The 13,536-nt window shown below is 42.4% G+C and overlaps 1 protein-coding gene across 1 annotated transcript; it reads right to left on the bottom strand.

Annotated features, from left to right (window-relative positions):
* Positions 1–1,448: 1,448 nt before the first annotated feature.
* Positions 1,449–11,418, bottom strand: MRS2 (magnesium transporter MRS2). Its single transcript, XM_064161079.1, has 11 exons — positions 11,247–11,418; positions 10,868–10,941; positions 9,748–9,784; positions 9,032–9,144; positions 8,401–8,574; positions 7,604–7,734; positions 6,791–6,907; positions 4,057–4,209; positions 3,366–3,483; positions 2,594–2,707; positions 1,449–1,594 (listed from the first exon to the last, which is right to left on the bottom strand). Exons 1-11 carry the CDS (start codon positions 11,401–11,403, stop codon positions 1,484–1,486), a joined length of 1,299 nt encoding a protein of 432 aa, XP_064017149.1. The 5' UTR covers positions 11,404–11,418; the 3' UTR covers positions 1,449–1,483.
* Between the last annotated feature and the right edge of the window lie 2,118 nt (positions 11,419–13,536).

Here is a 13,536-nt window from a genome sequence, read left to right as displayed (position 1 = left end):
TGTAAGTATTTATTCCAGTAGAATAAATGCCACAACTGTTTGCTTTGTGCTTATGTATTCAGTCACAAAGATGTGGCTACTCTTTCATCCAAGATCCTTAACATTTCCTAAGCTACATACAGAAACTTTAGTGGAGTCAGGTTGTGTACTTTTCCTCAAGAACCTGCCTCCTGATTCAAATGCTATAAGGCTGCTTAGCCCCTCCAAAGACAAGCTGAGGTGGCAAAACTGCATGTGAAAAAGGGAGCTCCTGTTTACCTGAGCTCTTCAGGGCACTTTCTTGAGCATTTGGAGGGGGAATGGGAGAGTTTTAAAGAAACTGTGCGATTTAACAAGAGTGTGTGCACCCATTGCTTTCTACATACAGCATGTAACTCATTCGTCCTAAGGAAATAAACCTTATGGAAAATATCTCATGCCTTACCAAATACACTGTCACATCAGTTCCCCTCTTCTGTGCTTTTCTGACTGAAGAAAGGATAGCTTGACCTTTGTCTGACCAATACCATACCATCTTGTCAGGGCAGTATTTCAGCACCATTGGTCTGCACTTCAGAACAAATGCAAAACTCCACATCTCTCCTCTTTTCCCCCCACTCTCAAAACTTGCCTTTCAAGAAAAAAATATAATCAAACTTCACTCGAAGCAGCTTCTGGCTTGATGCACAAAGCAGTTAGCATCACAGATCAGTACCTAGAGCAAAGAGCTCTCAAATCTTTCCACACTGATAATGAACTGTCAGTTGCTTCTAGGAACCTGTCACGCTAGCAAACGCTCAGGCAATGCCCTCACAACCACAAAGCCAGTGAGGTTACTGCTCTTTCTTAGGGAAATTCTTCATGGTTCATATTCAGCTGTTTTGTAGCCTACAGATCGAGCCATAGAATAAATGTCCTTTTTTTCTGACATTAAACTCAACAGAGATCTAAAAGCCAATGTTATTGCTCACTCAAGGAAAACTATTATTTCTGGTTATTGCTGATTTAGACATGATGCATCACAAAAATGTGCTTCAGGAAACCTGTTCTCTGCAAAGAGATGTGGCCTTAAACTCCATTTAAAAGGATATATTTGGGATAGATTTTCCTTTGACATGTAACTCCGATTGCTACATCTACAGTTCAGAACCAGAATTAGCTATGAATGATGACTGCTGTCATCATTTAAACTAGCAATACTGTTCTCCTAGAAAGAAGTGAAGAAGTACTTGACATAAACACTTGAAAGGAGAATGCCCCTCAAAAGTAAGGATGTGTATGTGACACAGAAAACTCATGGTGGAGGTGAGACTGCTGTGGAAAGCATGTTACCAGTTTCCCTTGTGTTTCTCTCTTTTCCATAACAATTAAAATCTCACTGTGTATCTTCTTTGGCACAAAATATACACTCAATTAGCAAATGTAAAAATTCTTGTAGTTTTCATTAAGGAAGAACAGTATCCAAAGTCCACCCTGTAACAAAGTCTCTTTATTCCTGCTTTTCCTATTGATTTGTTAAAGCGCTTCTGCTGAGCCCAAATGCTTCTGCTTTAAGGCTGCTCTTTACCTCCACTCTTCCGGCTGCTGGTTGGGATTTTTTCAGAACTGCAGAAACCTAGGCAAAATACAAAACAGCTTGTGTTGACATGAGAAGCTGCAGGTCCACAGAGGCCTGAACTCTGATTTTTCTCCTCTAATTTCCAGAACACTGTCTGTGGCTTCTTCCACCCTAATCCCCTTCCAGTACATTTCTCCAAGACAGAGTCTGTATTTGCTGTAATTGGTTCTGAGCAACACTTGAAGAAAATTCAATTAGTTGTAGCCAGTCAGCAATCCACAATGAACTATTCCTGTCTGGTGGCAAGGGAGAATAGGGAAGAGAGTGTATCTGGGTCCCACTTTTGTCACTTGTAGCAACCTAACTTTTGAATGTACTGATACCACCTCGTTATAAATACCACAGTGCAGAACAGCGTTAGACAGTACAGTCCTGCAAGCTTTGTCAGGAAAGGGTGGTCAACAGGAAAGATAGCATGTAAAAAATACTGCTGATCTGAAGATGATCTCCATAGGGCTCTAAGATACCATCAGCACCAAGGAAAAAGAAAGATGCCTTGTCTGTAAGGAGCCATTACAAACCTCATACTAGGAGTCAGGACATCACAACCATGACATCCTTCTCCAGAGAGATGCTACAGCAAGCACATGTACTAACTGTCCTCTTACCATTATCCAGTTAGCACATGGGTGGGAGAAAGAGGGCAGCACCTGTTATGTCCCCTCACTGTGAAAAGACTGCTGCAGCATCTTGGGTAATAAAATTAGGGTGGCTTCTAATATTAACCTTAACTTCCCAGTGAAAGTAAACACAGTATGCCTCAGGAGCCTGCAGCTTTGTTTCCGGCAACAGCGAGCAGTATCTTAATCCTCAAGCAGTGCCCGGGCATCCCATCTCATTCAATCCAGCTACGAAGAACCTTCTCTTTCATCAAGGAGCACTGAGATGAATTCTCCTATGCTCCATGTCCCACCCCTCTACAATAGCTTATTTTGTGTTTAGAAATAGATCGAACATGCAGAGTCTGGAGCAGAAGTCCTAGTCAGCCTTACGTACGTGAGGAGGTAGTGGAGGTTCTAGGTGCCTCCCAAGGAAGGAAAGCAAGCGTCTCCATATCAGACCACTTCCCAGAAACATTATCCCTGTCACCAGCCAAAATATTCTGGGGTCCTATCAACAGAATGTTACAGAATGTTTCCATTAGTTATGCAACGATCTCTTCAGAACAGAGATTATCCAAATCTCATTCTCCACCAGTGATCTCCTTTATGTGAAGTGGTATACTACCACCAACAGCTGAGCCCTACCTTGGGAAAAGGGCTGTTCCACAGCAAAGGATTTTATTTAGGAAATCAGTGTATTCTGTTACTGTCCCATGAAGGTTTTTCTTCCATTCTTCATCAGGAATTTTGGAAATTCAACCACTCTCTGTACTAGATTTGGAAAGGAAGAAGTGCTTGCTTTCATATAATCACAGAATGATTTGGGTTGGAAGAGACCTTAAAAGATCATCTAGTTCCAAGCTCCTGTCATGTGCAGGTATGACTTCCACTAGATCAAGTTGCTCAAGGCCTCATCCAACTTGGGCTTGAACACTTCCAGAGGGGGCGTCATCTATGACATCCTTGGGCAACCTGTTCCAGTCTTACCACCCTCACTGTAAAAAGTGACTGCAATGAGCACAGGAGTCACTGGACTAAATTATGTTCACATATGTACACATATCTGAGGCTTTACTTATGGAATAATATTGTACCAAATACAAAATGCACTGTGAGAGTAGGGCTCGTGTTTTATGTCACTGATAAAAGCAACATTCATTTCTTACCTCTTCAAGAGATGACTCCAAGTTCATACCAAAGGCAACTCCTATGAGTCCAAAGAGAGAGAGAGAGAAAGTCCCCATAGTCAGCTGCAAGTTCAGTCTCATCATCACGTTTCGGTGGCTAAAGAAGGGAGAAACATCTGTAAGGGGAACCCAAAAGTTGATTTGCTGCCCAAATGCTAAAATTCCATACAGCATGCACTAAAACCAAAATTCCATTCTGGAATTAGGCAACCCAGTGACAAAGCTCATAAAACAGCAGCACAAAAATAAGATTACCATTTTGAAATTGCTGCACCAGGATACCTCAGTAGCCTAACCAGACTCTTAAGTAACATTTTTTTCCATGAAGTAAGAGTAAACCCTCCTGAATAGAATTTTATTTTGTCCCTGAATTTGCAGACATTTCTTTTGGTGAATAGCTCCCCAGAAGGACCTAGAAGCTTTGTTTCTCCTGCTAGAGAAAAGTGATGCCAACATAGACAGGCTTTTACACATACTAGAGTGTCCTGTTGCTTTGCTTTAGCCAGATCACTAATAAGAGAAGTGTTATGTAGCTTCTTGTGACTTCAAGTCCATCTAAACCTTTGTGAAGATGGAATTCCCCAACTTTCCTTGCAGACAGACTCAAGAATGACTAGACAGTCCTTAATTCTGCTCAACTTAAGTCAATCCAACAGATAGGGTAGCTAACCTGTCCAGGTTGATAAAGATTATGCTTTCTGAGTCATCAATCAGCACTCTGAGTTCACGAGCTTCATTTGCAAGATCTTCTGCTTGTCTGTAATAGTTCTCCAGCAGCAGCTCCATTTCCTCTGCATGGTCAATCCCAGATGTACTCTCCTCACTGTGGGTGACAATATTTTTCTGGTTAGCTACACTTTGTACAGAAGTGTGCTACTGATGTGTTAAGGCACATAAGGTTTGCAGGGAACAGCCAACAAGAGCGGTGTTAGACACTGTATCTCAAATTCCAATCTTTCCAGTAAGGAACTTCCATCAGTACCAACCACATAAAATAAAGGTGTATTTTTATACCCGTCAGCGGATCCATATAGGCAATTATTTTCAGTAGTGTAGTTAGCATCTGATATGCCCAAGCCATGCACAGCACCACAAATCTTACTTTTTCATATGATGAAAAGTTATGTAGATTTTTATATTATTTATAAAGTTTCTATCACCATAAACGTTTATATTATTACTATTATACATTACTGACAAGTTTGAAAAGAGATGCTTAATTTCTTCAAGTCCTCAAGTGATGGAAGCTGGTAACAGTGTAGTCAAAACCTCCCAGGACTAAAACATAACCACGCAAGTCAATATGCAAACAATTACATGGTGAGAGAGATGTTTTAGGTGTGTATTGAAATAGTAAAGTGTTTCAGCTATACACAGCAATTACTACAAAACGTTTTGGGAGCATGGAGCATCTGAAAAATGAGCATCAAATTGAAGATGCTGCTCTTGTAAGTCAAGTCTGTCAGAGAATTTAATCCAACTTCACGGTTTGACTACTGGTGCAGCAGCTGCCTCCTCTGAGACTGGTATGTGTGTTTCTGGCAGTGTACAGGATTGTGGCGTGACAGGTGAAAGCTGAAGCATCTGAGATCCATGAGAGCTCAGAAACCATCAGCAAAGCTGGGAAGATTATTCATATTTTTTGTTATATGACCAAACTTCTTCAAGAATCTCCTCCTGACTTTGCTGACTGTTAAAGAAACCTCACTGGAATGTTTTTTCCAAGAAAGCCATATGTCTTACTTCCTTTAAGAGAGCCCCAATTTTCTCTCTTACAAGGCAGAAACCTGGAGTTAGCTAGGCTGATTTTGAAGTCCTTCGAACCCTGAAGATTTTATTGCACACAAATGAGAGGAGCTGTCAACCTGAAAGTCTCAGAGCACTATCTGCTGTATTGCAGATCAGCTCAAGGTCTTATTTGACAAGTATCCTTGTATCAGTTCCTCTGTGAATATACAAAGGGAAAGAGGCATAGGGGCTTGCAAATAGCTGCCAGTTGATTTTCTTCCATTAACTAGCCCACATCTGTGTCATCAGCCTCCAACAGTCTGCCATTACTTCATACAAAGATATAGTGCTGCCTCATCTTGCCTTTCTGGGCTCAGCTCACCAGTCCTGCTGCTAATCACCTCTGGTAGCACCTATATGTCTATTTGGTTTCCTCCACATGTCAGGCTCCTTCAGTTCAAATATCAGACAACGCCTGCATCAGTCCAGGGTCTCACAAACTGCTAGCCTGCCTGCAAATCTGCTACTACAGTTACTGTTTCCTGGTGTGCCTCATGTATGGTCTGCTTCACTGCATCCTGTAGCATGCCTCCAGCACTCTATACGTGACCTTCCAGCACTCTCCTACTCTTGTGCAATGGTGTCTGAAAGAAGGGGTGATTTCAGGAGTGTAAGATGACCTTGGTATCTTTCCTAGATGCTCCTTACACATTGTCTACCATGAGGCAGTACCTTGTATTAAGCCTAAGAAAACTCTGAGCAAAACTAGGATGAAGACTAGTTGCTGGATCAGAAGCAGCCCAGAATGCAGAGCCATCCCACCACTGCTTCAACAGACACATCAGAAATGCAAATTGTGTCCCACTCTGCTGCATATTTGGGCAAGAAACTATCTCCCAAATTCAAACCCATGCTACTGTACAAACAGCATTAATATCCACATGCAATGTGGTCAGGCAAAAATAGACTCCAAAACACAGTTTCTGTTATCTGCTTAAACATAAACCACACTGTAAAGACAATTCATCCCAAACCACGCTGAGATCCGCTAGATATTATCATTTTGCTTTACCATTTTTGTTAAAGCTACTGGTGCTGTTGCAACTGTGTGCTGTCTTTCACCAGAATGTGAGGAAATGCACCAGGACTACTTCTGCATATACACTATTCTGAAATGCTGCTCTTCAGGTGCTCAACAAGATTGCTCCAGAGTCTCTTTCCTTAAGGTTCTGCTGGTGAGCAAAAAGCTAGAGGCAAGGTATTCAGAACACTTCTTACAAAGGCAGTGTCATGTCTGACCTATTCAAGACAAGCTCTAACACTTGCTTCTCAGCCTTTTGGTGAAACTGAAGAGAATTCTTCCACAAACTGTTAACTTGCATCGAAAAATGTGATCTGCTTTTTCTCCTCCTGCCACCAGGCTCATATCCCATTACATACTAGATGAGGTGACCTGTTATGCCAAGAACTATTTGAAACTGCTTAATATGACGAGGGCTAATGAAGTCCTTCTCCAAAATGGTAAATGATTTGTAAAGCAGCTAGCACTAGGGTTTAAAAAAATTAGAAAGTCTTTTTCTTTTTGCTTTCTGTCAGGGAACACCCAGTTTAGTGTTCAAGTTCTCCTTAAGCAAAACAAACTGTTAAAAAAGTATTCTATTTCAAAATATACATACAATACTTGTGGATCAGTCCATTTAGATAGACAGAGCTCTTCTATTAATTCTTCTTCATCTAAGATCTCCAGAATTGTTTCTTTGAAAACTTTAAGATCTGTTTCCAGTTCTGACAAGCTGAAGAAAGAACAGGCAAAAGGTCAAGTAATCCTCACTGGCATGAGTGCACAAATGTAATCTTTAAATGAGTTTGCCAGCCAGCACCCTTGCCAGATGGAGTGGCCAGGGAAAACTTCCTTGCACGGTTCTAGAGCTCTTTCAAAAAATTCTCTACAGGCCACACATTTAGTAAGCAGCAGTCATCTGTCCATGGACCAGCAAGTTATGGACACAGCGACAAAGGATTCAGATGTTGTTTTCTGAATGTGTTTGTAAGTCAGAAAAGACAAGCAGTCCATGACCATGTAAGCAAGTGTGTATCTGCACTGTCATTCCAGAGAGGCTAATACAAGAAAATACTAATGTTTTAGTACTACTGGCCTTAATATAAAACAAGATTAGCCTCTGGACCTACACTGTCACTTTATGTGAAGATTCTTGTGATGCTATTTTATTCCATTAGTTATTACTTTATTCTTTCAGATGCTATTTAAGAAGCTCAACTCTATGTCTGACAACTTGGAACATATTTCCCTTTCCCTGCTTTCCCCCACATCACTAGGTATTTAATACACTGATTTTTACAAACACGTTGCACAACCCAGCATTACAATAATCTAGAAAACCAGTATTAGATATAATTTTTCTAATAGTCCATTGCACACAATTTTCTATGGTCACCTTGCAGACTCTTCATGGCTTGCTCTTATTTACCTCTTGCCATTTTGCAGGAGAATGTGTAGTTTACTCCTATCCACAGACAAAAGCTTGGGGTCCACTAGAGCTTCCAGTGTCTCAAGGATCTGAGGCTGCAAAGTGTTAAGTCTCCCTTGCAGTTTGCTGATCTAGATAACAACATGATCCTTCATAAGAATTAAAACAATCCCTTTAGAATGACCTGGGCATCTAAGTTCTGTCTCTCAGCACAGAATTCACAGTAACAGAGCAATCTGTTTTCCAGTGCCTGGGAATAGGTGCAATAAGGATAACAATTACAAGACAAAGCCAGTGCAAAATAGTATTTTATAAAAGGTATTTGGAGTGAACTGAAACTCACTGACAAGCAAACCAATAGGAGTGACAAAAGTTCAAACTGCCATTTGTCTACGGATATCTTACTAGCATGTATAGATTTTTAAAGATAGATAGAAATCATTATCAGACTCCTGCCTGAGAGTCCAAAAACTTCATCGCTTTTGAGTGACTTTTATTTCAGCTAGGGAATGTCTCTAGAAAGATACCGTGACTTGTTTTTTAATTGCCTAAACAATGGTGAAGTCATTGCATCCAATTATCACTTTCTTGGGACAGGAGTGAAAATATGCATACACACAAACCCATTAAAAAATGAAGCAACAAAAACCAAAACAAAAAGAAGAGCTCCTGCAGCAAGTGTGAAATACATATACAAATGTGCAGAAAATATATATTAAGGCAGTAATAAAATCATATTGCCCTTTCTATGAAACAACAGCTTCCAAAATCATTTCAATAACAATGAAATAGCTCACCCGATACTGCAGGATTGCTTCTATGGCTCGGAATTCAAAAGGCAGGGCATATGTAACTAGTTGGCCTTCCCCAGCCAGCTGAGATGCTAGTTCATTGACAAGCCAGTGCTCCAGGTTTAAATTACGATAATCTAGTATCAGAAGAAACTCTGGTGTTATGACAGCCTTCAAGAACTGAAAAAGACAGCAGATACAAGAGCCTTAAAAAAAACCTGAGGATTTTTCATAATTCTGTAGGGTATTGGATAATTTAGGCTTTAATAAAGCAACTCTTCACACAATCCCTTCACAGGTAGGAAAATAACAAAATCTCCCAACTACAAACAAATGGATTCCCCATGGTTCAAACACAGCACTGCTAGTGATGGTACAACTGAGAAGAGGCTTCTCTCAAGTCCTTCTGTGACAACGTTGGTAATATTTCTCCTATGCTCAACTAGGAACGAGGTCATTAATATATACTGTTGGTAAACCCGTACCTCTGACTGCCAGGCACAGTTCCAAAGACACGTTTACTGCTAGACTGCGTGCCATAGCAAGCTAGTATTAAAAGAATCACGGTGCAAGAAAAGAAAAGTGGCAAGTATAAGACACAGCTCAAGATTACACTCAGCTACAGGGAAATCATTACCTCCATTCTCACAATAATCCTGTTGTTCCTAGTAGCAATGCTCATTAGGTGTTGAAATCTTAGATCCCGAGCCTGAAGACCCAATTCCTGGTACAATTCAGTTTTCTTCTTTTCTATCAGAAATATTTTTAGATTAATCCGTTTATAGCAAAAGCATACATGTTCTGAAATTGCATATTAATGTGTTACTAGGTCTCACAAAAGTGAAAAAAAAAAAGAGCCCTATCTTTAAAACTGTTTGCCTCCCACTGATTCCTCAATGGAATTTAGTTTTCACAGCGGTCAGTGACTGAGTGGAAAGAAAAAAATTCTAGATGTAGAAGTTCACCACAACAATTAATTTTCTGTCAGAAACCAGGTGACTTGTTTGAGAAAGCACATATTCTACAGTAAGGGAAACACAAGGCAGGGAAAGTAGCATGCTGGTCAAAAAAATGAAAAGCTAAAAGTAAAAATTAACTTCCTGTGACAAACAGTATATGCTATTTTCAAAATATTATTTAAGAACATATAAAAATGGTAAAATTTAAGATGCTAAGCAGAACAACAGAAGGCACCAAGCCAGAGGAAATGTTGTTAATATCCCAAATAAACACAGTGAAGTATCCCAGATTTTCTACCCCATGTAGATTCCCCACCAGGCATTTCTGTATTGGATAAGGAAAAACAGATAAACAAAAACCATACGAACAAACAAAACTATAATGAAAACTTACCAAAACAGGTCGTGTTTCCCTCTTTATCAAGCTTCATCTAAAGGAGTGGGAAAAAAAATGTTCACAGAGCTAGTATAAAACAAGAAATTCCTAAAAAGGTCTGCACTTGCCCAGAAGTCAAATTGAAAATACATTATAAAGGAGCTTTTAATGCCCCCTCTTCACAGTTCATATCAATGAAGAAAAACATTACACCAAATTGACATTTATTTTACTGTGTTTTTATACACATAGGACAAAAAGTGTCATCTGCATGACCACTTTCCTATGTAAACTTTGGGAAGGAGGTACTTACAGACGCTCAGACTCAGAACGGAATAGATGAGACTAACTGACTATTTTAGTTGGAAGTGCCTTACAATGATCATTTAGTTGAATTGCCTGACCACTTCAGGGCTCGCCAAGTTAAAGCATGTTATTAAGGGCATTGTCCAAATGCCTCTTAAACACTGACAGGGCTGGAGCACTGACCACCTCTCTTGAAAGCCTGTTCCAGAGTTTGATCACCATTTCAGTAAAGAAATAGTTCCTAATGCCCAGTCTAAACTTCCCCAGTGCTCTTTTGTGCATAAACCATGTAGCTTAATTCCGTATTACTGAGAGCTTTCCCTGAAATAAACATACCTAAGGATACATTCCACTAGAGATTCAACAGGAGTTACATGGTCAGAAGGACCTAGCTGCATGCATGCTGGTGCAAGACTGCTTTTTGTTCTCAGCAAAAAAGCTTGCCTTTCCTCACAGGTACTACTAACATCAGTGAAGCAGTTTGCAAATGGCTGTCAAACTCATGTTGAGCCAACCAAACCTGCGCAGAGCTGCTTTCTCCCCATATTCTGGGCTTGTTTAGTACTGCAGCTACCAAGACACAGGAGTAACATTTGTAAAGGCATTCACAAACCTGACTGCAGCACTCAAACAGCTGACCTGCCTTCACAATTAAAGAGATCTTGCAGCAGATGCTTGAACTGGTCAAGTCAGAATACCTTACACCAACAATTTTTAACTAGGAGCATTCTCTAAGAGATTAATCCACCTGCTTCTATGATATGTTAAGGAAAAGTACACCATCATCCTGCAAAAGCTGCCCTCGTTGATGAAAACACCTGCACATACTTACCACTGCAAAAACAGGAGACACACTTGCTAAGGTGGCTTGGGAGGCCTCTGTCGTGGCATGTCGAGAAAATTCACCTGAAGAAACACAAGACAATTCTACTTGCAGCACACTGCACATCTCCAATTACGTGGTGCCCTGCTGTTAAGTCATCTGCAGAATGCAACTGGCACGGAAATGAAGAAGCAATGATCGTGAGAAGGCCCCGACGAACTTGACACCCGCCCGGCAGTGCCCGGGACAGAGGCCGATACAGCATGTACAGCTAATGCCAGTCCCTAGCCAGGCTGTTCTTCATCCTCCTTCCCAGACGCGGGCCCGCACACCGAGGACTGGCCATAAGGGGCGACCGGCGACAAGCCGGCCTCAGCCCGCCACTTACCCGCCCAGCGTAGCGCCCAAGCGCACGGCAGCACTGTCAGCCCCGCGGGCCGGGCCCGGCTCGGCACCAGCCCCGGAGCGGCCCGCAAGGCAGACCCAGCGCCCGCCCAGCCACAAGGGCGGCCCAGGACACGGCGGAGCACACCGGTGCGCAGCATCGGCGCCCCACGCAGCCCGGCCCGGCCCGGCTCTTACCGCGCAGTCGCGGCGAAGGAGGAGCCCGGAAGGCTGCGGGATTACCCCTACGCTGCCTGGGAAGAGGGGGCAGGGCCACCCGGAGCGGTTTACGATTGCCTTTGCCGGCAGGGCCGGAGATCGCTGCTTGTCTCACCGTGTGCCCGTGGAGACGAGTACCGAGCGGCGGCTTCGGCCTGCGGCACCCAAGGTGCTGGGGCAGCCGCCGTGGTGTTCCCGCAAGGCCCGGCTAGCTTTCGGCTTCCAGCAGGAATCCGTAACGCGCGTATACTGTGCGGTATCTGGGGTTTGCCTCACTACCTTCGGCCACTCGGTGGAGGTTTTACTTTTAAAAAGGGGAGGAGGGGTTGCAACCACAGAACAATTCTGCCTTCAGGGAAAGTCTTGCAGTTAAATTTCCTTGCCCTACTTCTGTATCTAAAATAGATAAGGTGGTTGGTTAAGATTAAAAGCTAAATAAGTAACATACAAGCTTCCTCTATTATTTATTGTTACTTTTAAACTGCAGCTTTCATGCACACAATGATGACAGAACACTGGAACAGGCTGCCCAGGGGGGTTGTGGAGTCTCCCTCTCTGGAAGTATTCAAAACCTGGCTGGACGCATTCCTGCATGAGCTGGTGCAGGTGATCCTACTATGGCAGGGGGTTGGACTGGATGATCTTTCGAGGTCCCTTCCAGCCTGACGTTCTGTGATTCTATGAAATCTGTTACCTCTAGTTCGGTTGCAGCTCTCCCTGGCTACAGCAATGCTTAAGTGACTTCCAGGTATGTTACCGGTGGGCAGAGCTGACCCATCAGGCAGGTTGTTTACAGTTGTTGGACATCCCAGGAGTTCTTGTGCCTGCAGGGGTCTGCTGCCTGGGGTGGGCTTCTGCCCCTCGCTTCAATACACCTCCCTGGGCAAAACCACCTGAGTAAAGATAATCTTTGTTGGTTTACATGAACAAGGGGGACAAGATTTCAGCTCTCACAGTGGCATAACAGGTTAACAGCTTCCTCCTGGATTATGGGGAGTTGATGCTGCTCTCCATCCCTATCAGGAGGCTGAATACCCTGAGGATAGTAGGCCTGACTAGTAAAGATTGAGACAAAGCAACCATTAAGTATCTCAGGCTTTTCCTCATCCTTGACAGCAGTGTTCCCCCCTGTATCCAACAAAGGATAGACAGGCTCCTTGGCTTTCTTTTTGTTGTTAATGTATTTGTAAAACTTTTGTTATTCAGTGGCCAAGTTGAGTTCTACTTGGGCTTTTGCCTTACTGATCCCTCTGCATGACCTACCTAGATTCCTATACTCTTCCTGAGTTGTTACTGGAGTCCACAGAAGTGATTGTAACTAGCATCATCATGGTAAAGACCAGCAGTGTTTTGGAGCAACGCAAGTGCTGAAATGGGTGCCTGAGTGAAAAAATCAGTGACTTAATCCCATTCCAAAGATGCATGATTGCAAATCAGTCCTAAAATCACTGCAAGTGATAGAATATGGCACAAAACAGACAGTTGACATATCACTACTTGACAACAAAACAGTATCACAGTATCACCAAGGTTGGAAGAGACCTCACAGATCATCAAGTCCAACCCTTTACCACAGAGCTCAAGGCTAGACCATGGCACCAAGTGCCACGTCCAATCCTGCCTTGAACAGCTCCAGGGACAGCGACTCCACCACCTCCCCGGGCAGCCCATTCCAGTGTCCAATGACTCTCTCAGTGAAGAACTTTCTCCTCACCTCGAGCCTAAATTTCCCCTGTCGCATCCTGAGGCTGTGTCCTCTCATTCTGGTGCTGGCCACCTGAGAGAAGAGAGTGAAGGTCATCAGTATTTTTAGGGTTTACATGTAAGCATATTTTTAATACAAAGTTTATTTTCAGGTTGCAATATATCAAAATTTAACAGTATTAATTTGAAGATGGTAAATGCTTGCTTCTCCCCTTTATCAGTTAGAAGAAAACCAGCGATAAGTAGAGAAATTTAACTGTTAACCAGTAAAAGTAGCATATTTGACTTCCTTCACCCTGAAATTGCTCTTTTTGTAATGGTTAACTGCCCTGTTGCAACTCGCAGCAGGGGGGTAATTTTCCCATCAAAGA

The sequence above is a fragment of the Pogoniulus pusillus genome, chromosome 21, assembly GCF_015220805.1.
Source record: "Pogoniulus pusillus isolate bPogPus1 chromosome 21, bPogPus1.pri, whole genome shotgun sequence".
NCBI lineage: Eukaryota > Metazoa > Chordata > Aves > Piciformes > Lybiidae > Pogoniulus > Pogoniulus pusillus.
This window is presented reverse-complemented; position numbering and strand designations above follow the sequence as displayed.